The sequence below is a fragment of the Lactuca sativa genome, chromosome 8, assembly GCF_002870075.4.
Source record: "Lactuca sativa cultivar Salinas chromosome 8, Lsat_Salinas_v11, whole genome shotgun sequence".
NCBI lineage: Eukaryota > Viridiplantae > Streptophyta > Magnoliopsida > Asterales > Asteraceae > Lactuca > Lactuca sativa.
In genome coordinates, this window is record NC_056630.2 from 68,218,741 (window position 1) to 68,228,568 (window position 9,828).

The 9,828-nt window shown below is 32.6% G+C and overlaps 1 protein-coding gene across 1 annotated transcript; it reads right to left on the bottom strand.

The window, feature by feature from the left end:
- Positions 1 to 1,636: 1,636 nt before the first annotated feature.
- Positions 1,637 to 4,323, bottom strand: LOC111882773 (fructose-bisphosphate aldolase-lysine N-methyltransferase, chloroplastic). Its single transcript, XM_023879141.3, has 5 exons — positions 3,866 to 4,323; positions 3,056 to 3,222; positions 2,667 to 2,963; positions 2,292 to 2,555; positions 1,637 to 2,142 (listed from the first exon to the last, which is right to left on the bottom strand). The coding sequence occupies exons 1-5, from the start codon at positions 4,248 to 4,250 to the stop codon at positions 1,765 to 1,767; spliced, it is 1,491 nt and encodes a 496-aa protein (XP_023734909.1). The 5' UTR covers positions 4,251 to 4,323; the 3' UTR covers positions 1,637 to 1,764.
- Between the last annotated feature and the right edge of the window lie 5,505 nt (positions 4,324 to 9,828).

Sequence of the window (9,828 nt, forward strand, 5' to 3'; positions counted from 1 at the left end):
TATATACAGCATTAGAGTTAATATCTTCACAAACAAAAACACATACAAATAAAGAGAGATAGTTGAGAGGTGAAAAGGGTGTGAGTGTTTTGCTTTTCTTCAATATTCATGAAGCAAAGGTCGGAATCCATGGACACCGCCACAACCAACCACCGTCAGATGCAGGAGGACGACGTCGAGTATACGACGGTGGCAATTCATAGCCAAGTTCTGAAAATCAAGCAGGAATTGGAGAAGACGATGCAACCGGAGCTGAGATCGGTTTTACGAGAATTCTCACGGCAGCCGAAGCGTTCACGCTCGCCCTTGGGAATCACAAACCGGCGTATCTCCGTCGGCAACGCCTAGAAAATCTACAGAAATCGACATCGATCGCTCTGTGTTTTTTTTTTTTTTTTTTCTTTTTTCATGATTTCATGGCCATGATCTTCTGGTTTTGGTTGTTTTGATCTTTAGATGTAAATATTTTGATGATAAATACAGTTATGAGTTTCATGGTTGAAAATATCTCCGATCACCACGTTTCGTTTTATGCTTTTAATACTTGTACATTATGCATCATATGTTGCTCCTAAAATGAGAAGGATATTCAAACTATCTTGAATATTCAAAGTATTAATTGGTTGTTACGTGTGCATCATGAGTTGTACTATTTTAGATACGTTTTCAATTCAAAGAAATGATTGTAACTTGTGCTTCGTGATTTGTACAATAGTTGTTAGATTTTCACCAAACGAAAAGTGAGAACACCCACCCACCAATTTCCTAAAGTAACCCTGATTCAGATACTAAAAAGCAACCTCTATTGAAAATTCAAATTTGAATTATTTCTAGATATTTTGGTCAAATCATTTTAGAATGAACTTGTGATATTTTGACCAAAGTCTTCAATCTTGAAGCTAGAAAAAAGAAAAATGGAATTCAAATTTCAAACTGCCTAATTATAATTTTTTAATATAGTTATTACTTTTTGCCAGGGTTGAATACATTAAAATAAATCGATTTCAAAAGTAAAAGCAATTTGTTAAAAAAGCAATAGAAGTTGAAACATAAAACACTATCTAGAGGGTCTTTGTTATTTTTATTTATTTTTATATTTTTATTTAAGGGGTTTAAATAAGGTGGTTGCCGTTTGATTTTGTTGATAAATGTTTTTAAATGTTTGAAATTAAAAAAAAAAAAAATGTTTAGTAACTAAATAAGCAACCTTTGATAAATTGTTTCTTTCTAATTATCTTCCACTAAATTTACTAATTTATCTTCCACTAATGTCATTTTTTTTTGTTATTCTACATATATAAATATAATTTGCTAATCATCAAAAGCGAATATTAGCTTATTATATTTTAGTATCCCCTAAGTTTAATACAAATACTTTTCTTAAAATTAAAATTTGATGCCACATAAAGTAATAATCACTTCTACCAGAAAAATGTTTGTAAAATAAGCAATTCCAAAAACCCCTTTAGATATAAAACCAAAAGAAATAGTTGGTATGCCTAAAATGCAATTATATTCCTTCAAAGTTCACCAACAATCATCATTACTTAAATCTAAATGATCCTCAATTTTATCAAGCCTAAAAAAGGCATATGACATCTATGTTCCTTTTCTATACAATGCGTGTTAAGAGATAGACAACAAAACAAAAGTCCATTTATTTATTCTAGATAAAAGAAAAAAAAAACTGTCATTTATCATCATTTAAACAATTCAATCACCCAAAAAGAAAAACAAATTTGTTCATACAACACATCACATCATCTAACTTTGAGAAACGAGAGATTCTTTAGAAGAAAGTAACTTGACCCTTTTAGCAAGATCTCTCATGACATCTATAATCACCGATTTCTTTTGAATCCTGAATTTTAAAGCCAATTCCGTTGAGGTCAAAACACCCTTTTCAAGAATCGATTCATCTTCCATTATTTTTGTGGGAAAGTGATTAAGTGCAATCACACATAATGCAATAAGTGTCCGAAGAGCAGCTGTTTCATTTCCTAATCCAAGTGGGGCCTCAACAGACAATGATTTAAGCGTATTTAAATCACATGTCTGAACCGATTCAGCATCATTTGTTAAGAGTGCTCTTAATGCAGCCAATAATCGCCCTTCTACTACTTCGGGCCCTCCTAGTGTTACCTAAGGAAAACAAAAAAAGATGTAAAAATAAATCAATAAAGAAAAGTACTTTCACCTTTTGAAAAACCATTTTTCTTGGTTATCGAGTTTTGATATTCAAGTTTACTTTTTTTTTTTTTTTTGAAAAAAAAGGGATAATGATATAATACCTTAAGAATAGCGTGTTCTCCCTCGAGATTTAATTTAGATAAAAATTCTTTTTGCCACGAAGAAGGTGAAGAGAAATTAGGGTTTGAAACCCCAGCTGCCATGCTAGCAGCATCGAAAAGACCTCCATCATATTTTAATTCAATACAATCATAAGGATTTGATGCCACCACAAATCCATAATCTAGAAGGAAAAAATCGTTGCTCAAGCAACCATAATTAAGTGTCATATGATCACGCTCTTTGATATTCATCCCTGCAACAACCTGAAGAAGAAGAAAAAAACGGGGCATTGAATCTATAATTGATTTCGTATGTTTACACAAAAGGATTTGATAACTTCAAATTAAAAAAAAAAAACGAAAAAAAACGATTACCTTGACTAGCATCTTCGGATCCCCTGAACCTTGTTCTTGAACAATTTCCGCATTAGGGGTAAAACTATGATTACACATATCAATAAGAGGAAGCATCATTGGAATATTATCACTATGATTTCCAGTTTTTGCCCCATGTAATCGGAAAGCTCTAGAAGAAACAGCCGACATAGCCCACCCTAGAGAAGACGCGTCTACCTCTCGCCCTCCAAAAGGGTGATTTTGTAATTTCACATCTTCAACTTCACGTCTCACTTCTTTCTCAAAATCAAGAAGAAAACGGCATCTCTTATTCACCTATATATGTAACATTGCAACATATAATAAAGAAAAAGCCAAAAGGTAAATAAGTAAATTGTAATTGACCATTTTACCCCTGGAGGAGGTACCTGGTAAAGAAGAGGGGCGTATTGCAGGTTCTTTATATCTTCTCCAGGAAAGAAAATGGGAAGAGTGAAAGATTCGGGAAGATTGCTGATGTAAGGCCACCAAAAGGAACCGGTTTTAGCTCTCTCTTGAAGAAGTTTTAAACCCAATTTCATAGCCCATAATTCCTCTGCCAAACGCTCCAAATTCCAGTTTTACACCATTTCAGAACTCAATTTTAGCCTACTTAATAATGCAAAATAGGGTTACTAACCTATAATGGAATGTGTAAAACAAACCTATTGAAAAACATGAGAAAATTGAGAGAATATTTTAGCATGTGAACCTCCTAAGTCACTATTGGTTTATGATTTTTAGAAGAGTTAATGTTTGTTTTCTCACATAACATGTGGATTTCATAAAAAATTGAACCATGTGTGAGAATGAATTATCAACGATGTGTGTATTTTAGAGGTTGGTTTGAATGCTAAAGAAAAAACTAACATAAAATGGTGTTTTTTCTAAAATAAAAACAATCACATGAACCCTAATTTAAGTTGAAACCAGTCCATGACCTAGTGGATTCAACTAATGAACAGTTTGGTTAATTACGTCAAGAAAGTTGATGGTTGAGGATGAAAGTTTGTGTTGTCTTATCTTCTTTTCTATCTGAAACTTGTTCTTCAAAGAGATTGTTTTTTCTTCAATGGTGTTGTATTTTGTATCAGAATTTGCATTCAGATGTTTATTTTGCAAAATGGGGTATTCAAATTGCTAGTAACTCTAAGCACCAGATTGAAAATTATCTAAAAAATTATTGAAATATCACATACCAGGAACGTAACGAGTAAGATTGACCAAATTGGAGTAAGATTCATCTCCACCATCGGAATCATTTACCGGAAACCGCAACGGGATGTGCTCCGGGAGGGCAATTAGTTCAGACCCTTTAGGGATTTCTTCAGACGCGATTAATCCAAGCCCATATGGACCGGATTCTGCAATTCTCACAGAAGGGTGGACGAAACCACCTTCTCTTCTTACCCATTTGATTAGGTCAGGTGGGTTTGGAACTAACCTCGGCGTTGCGGCGGCAGAGCAGGTTAAACGACGGTTGAAAGTTAGAACCCTGGTCGTGCTTGGGTTTATCGTCAAACAGTAGTCTCTTGTAGCCATTAACATTATCTTGCTCGTTGTCGAGCTCATCAAATTCGACATTTTGAGAAATTTTGGCACAGTAGATAGATTCCAAGTATTCGTGATTTGGAGCTTCAAACTCAAATTATCAGCGTTTTGGGCATTTTGACACACGCGATAGAAAAACACCCTTAGGTTTTCTATTCTACATGTTTAGTCCTTAATTATAATACATAACTTTAGAGTAACTTTTATAGTATTACACTTTTACGGTCCTTGATGTTTAATACATAACTTTAGAGTAACTTTTACATGTATCCGGACACTAGTCGGAGACACCAACCCGTCCCCGGTTGAAATCAGGTTTCATCACGGCTCGACTCTGGTTTGTATCTCTTTGTTTTAATTCTAGATCAAATGTCTCATGATATTCAGGGGGAAGAGCCTTGGTGTATGTTTTTTACTGATGTCATTGTGTTGGTGGCCGAGTTTAGCGTTGGGTTGACTACTCGTTTGGACACACAGAGGGTGATATTATAAGAAAATGGCTATGCCTTAGTATTGACCTTCGGTACAATTTCAATGGGGAGGCGAATAATGAAAGAGTATATGTAAGTTTAGGGGAGCATGCTCTTACCCCGAAGGAAAGCTTTAAGTATTTGGTTTCCATGATCCATAAAAAAAGGGGGGTAGGGGTTGTAGATGTAGATGTCACCCATCGTATTAAGGCAAGTTGGTTAAAGTGGAGGTCAGCCTCAAGATTTATGTATGACAAGAAGGTCCTACAAAAACTAAAGGGGAGATTTTATATGGTAGCTATAACAATTAGTTATTTTGGATCAATAAAAGTCAAGCAAGTCAAACCAAGGTCAAACGAGTTAAATATAAGTCAAATAATTAAATAGTTTAAATTCAGTAAGGAAAATTAATATTGCTTTTAAGGTTTTCGGTTTTTGGAATCAAAAACCACGTAGACCAAAATCTCATCCATTGAACCGAGAACCCTTTGAACCAAAATCAACCTAGACTAAGAACCCTCTTATTACCAAGAACCACTCCACCGAGAACTCCTTTGGACCGAAGACCTTGATCTCGGTTGAACTTTTAGACCGAAATCAAGGGATTTCGGTGAAGATAAGGCCGAAATCTCACTTTTAAACGGTGACACACCTTCCAAAGAGATAAATTACACATCCCAATGCATCTATCACACCAATTTTATCCCTATATATATATATATATATATATATATATATATATATATATATATATATATACTAGCTGTTATCTGCGTCAAGCGATAGGTGCGAATAATTTCTTTTGGTAATTATTTCAATTCGAAAATACGTATGATTGGACATCCAACATTGACAGGAAGGCAACGAAAAGGTAAACCCCTAACATGAAATATAATTTGCTTTGGAAGATGGTAACTTATAACTTGGAAACTAATCCATGTTCTTTAAGTCAAGATAAAAAGGCATAAAAAATATCCTGTCTTTACAGGATTGTTATTAAATAAATAAATAAATAAATAAATAAATAAATATATATATATATATATATATATATATATATATAGAGAGAGAGAGAGAGAGAGAGAGGTTCTAGTGTTAAAAGTATTTATTGTTTTATTGTATGCATAAATGTGAGCCAATCAAAATTTAATAGAAAAAACAATAAATCAATAAAGGTAACTAGGTAATTTGATAAATAACTTCCACAAATACTCCCTATAATTTTGCTAGTTACGTTGATTTTAACCTAATCCCCACATTTTATATACGACTGATTTTAACCTAATCCCCAAGTAATTAGAAACACCTCCATTGCTTCTTGACCAATTCGAAGAAGTAAGGTGAAGAATGAAGGCGAAATCGAGGGGCATCGGTGGTGGCAGATCAATCGCAAAGAGGTGGGGGAAAAGCTGTCAATCTCAGTGGGGCAGCGATAGACTACTTAAGTAGCTTTCCAGCGGTATCTCTTATGATCCGGCAGTTAAATGTGAAGAGAAAGGAGAAGGTTGGCCCGAGAGAATCAAGGCGAGCAGCAACAACGCATGTTTAGGGATTTGCGACGGAGGCTGCTGTCCTCCTGACCACCGACTAACTCCACCACCGGTGGAGGTTTTCTTAACCGAAGCCGAAGAAGAGGGAAGGAGGGGAGAAACAAATTTGTGCACTGATTTTGGAATATACAATTGGAGGATCTGCAGTTGCTCGTGGCATTTCTCCTAATTTGGTATGTATATGAAAGTAATAGGCAATGATGCTACTTTCTGGACTTAATTGGTATGCTGAAATCAAATCTTTTCAGGCATTGCTCTTTGGGGGTTCAGATAGTCTAACATTTTTTCTAGCATGCCATTTTATTCCTTCACTTGGTATTGTGGTCGACCCTTGTGCAGCTTTCTTGGTGTTTATTGTTACAGGGATATTATGTGTTGGAATCAAAGAGGTATTCCTTCATTTTCTTCCAAGGATCTTTTTTTTCTTCACTAAGTTGTGTTGGAACTGTTGTTAAACATGTTTGTTTTATGAAATTTGAATGTTACAGAGCACCTTCGTGTGCAAACATTTGTGCTATGATCTTTATTATTTTAGCGGGTGGATATCTAGGGTTCAAAAGTGGATGGACTAATGTTTCTTGGATATCAATGGGACACAAATTGGCTTAATTTCACAAGTTATCCTAGTAGATGCACAGAAGTTTACCAGTGAGCCAGTTGCAATTATTACCTTGCCATATCAAGTGCCTGATGGTTTTCATGGAGCTTTCATGCCGATAATCTCCTAAATATATCCCATCAATTCTATTGGAATGGAATCATGAATTCCAATTCTGTTGGAATGGAATCACGAATTCCAATACTGTTGGAATCATAGAAGTTGATGCTTGAAGAACGGACAACAAAATAGAAAGTGATTATAAGCAACATTATTCTTTTAGAATGCATTATTGTCGTTGTTAGATTTTGATGTTTTCTTTCCCGTTTTGAAAGTTTTTTTTAGTTTTATTCTTTAACAATTGTTACCTGTATTCTATAAGAAATAATGTATTTTTTTGTATTTATTCTTCAATTGATTGGTCAAGAATTTGTTATTCTACAAGAAGTTTTTAAAGTCATGATCAAGAAATAGGTTCAAGAATATTTTTATTATTTATGGTTCAATAATATATATATATATATATATATATATATATATATATATATGTATATAATATACCCATAAACATATTTCTGTTAGAATGTCCGAATTAAAAGAATTATAATTCGTTAAATCGGATTTTTAAAATTAATAGAATCTATGATCCCTTAAAAATGCAATTTTCCTTTATTAAATCTATATTAAGTGACTAAAATGCCCTTGCAATTAATTAAAATGATATTGTTCAATTATATTTAATTCAATAATATATATTAATCACTTTCTTAAAATAAGTAAATTTGATTGGCCCACATTTATGCATACAATAACACAATAATTACTTTGAATAGAATAACCTAAGCCTATATATATATATATATATATATATATATATATATATATATATATATATATATATATATATATATACCTAAAATGAAGTACAAAACTTAAAATACATGTTGGGAAAGATATTGTGTTGATGTAACTTCAAACGAATGATTTATGCCATTTTAATATAATTCACAGATTATGTCTATTAAACTTTCAGTCCAAGACTGATTGTTACGCGGAACAGTTAAATACACGAAACCAGTATTTTAGCTTAGTAGAAACCGATAACGATACATAAAAACTTGTTTTTATTTTGGGTTAAAATATATGGTGGGTTAATAATTGAAGTATGCTTTGTTTTAGATTAAAAATAGAAGATATAAAAATAGACACATGTTTATCACGATACTATAGATCTTTGTTGCCAACAAAATAAAAAAAGTAACTTAATTATAATTTAAACACATTTTTTATACATTCATGTGTATATTATAGTACTTTACTTTCATTTTTTTAACGATGTATTTTTCGTTTTTTTTTCAAATAGTTTGCTTCGTTGATAATTTTTCTTTCATTCATATGTTGTATTCCGAAGACCAAACAAACAAACAATATATATATATATATATATATAGGTGGTTCAATTGACAAAATAAAAAAGATTGAGAATGGGGGAATCATTCTCAGCCACTCATTTAATCTAAGCATAAAAGACACGGTGGCAAACTCGTAAATATCGTAATAACCTTCAATCTCAAATATGTAACTTTAGAGAATTCGATAACTGTGCGTTCATCATCAAAATTTTTCCTCCAACCTTCAATAATCATCCAGATTTCTTCAACTAAACCGGAATTTCTTCGCTGTTCATGAAATTGGAATCGGAGTTTTGGACTCGCAGTCACAATCGACATTGAGGGACTTAGAATCGGTAATCACAGGTTCCCAATCGGATTTTCGGAAATCAAAATCAAATTGAGAAATCGATTAGAGATAGGATGTCGCATCTGAAGTCGAAATCGGAAGTATATGATGATTTGGAATTGATAACTTAATGTTTTTAACATTTTTAAAATAGTTAACTTATTTGCACTCCAACTGTTTAATGAAATGCATAAACTAAATTATCACGTTATATTCACATATGAATATGTTTTCTCACCTGAATCAGTATATGATTATTAAAAACACAAAACAAATATGCAAGTCTGTATGTTATTCATATGTGAATAACATATAAAAATTATATATATTTGTCAAAATACCTTCAATATTCATAAGTGAATATACCTTGTAATATTCATATGTGAATATACTGTGTAATATTCATAAGTGAATATATCATCTAATATTCACAAGTGAATATACTCCGTAATATTCACATGTGATATACCATGTAATATTATGTAATATTCACATATAAAATATTATTTAATACTCATAAGTAAATATATCATCTAATATTCACAAGTAAATATAATATGTTAATATTCACAAGTGAATTCATCGTCCAATATTAAAATATGAATATACTATGTTTATTATATGCTATATTCATATATGAATGATACTTAAACTATAAAAAAAAAAAAAAATCATACTTTTTATTCATAAGTGAATAACGAATGTATTGTAATAAAACCTGATGCATTGTTATTCATTTATGAATAACGATAACTGAAAATATAAAAAAAAAAAATTATTTTATCTTAAAACTATATCAATATGGCACGCAAAACGATGCAAAACGGGAGAGAGAAGAGAAGAAATTGGCAAAAGACTCGGCTGCCTTCGGATCCTATTTATAGAGGCTGGAGCCTCGGAGTACGCGGGGCGTACTGGACTTCGAAATCGTCACTGCATGCGTCATCCGAAGTGTCGACACTCTTCGGAGTACACGGGGCGTACGTCGGATCGGACTGGTGACTCCCCCTTCGGATAATGCCGGATTTTTCAATTAAAAATAAATACAATTTATTTATCAAACTTCGGAAATTCATATCTTCTTCATACGAACTCCGTTTTCGACGTTCTTTATATCCACGCGAAGGTGAGACTACGTTCTACAACTTTCGTTTAGACTCCGTCGGCTAATTTCGACTTTATTTTTATTTTTTATTTTTAATAGGCCGCGACAGAAACTTTCGTTATAAATTCATAACTTCTTCGTTTGACGT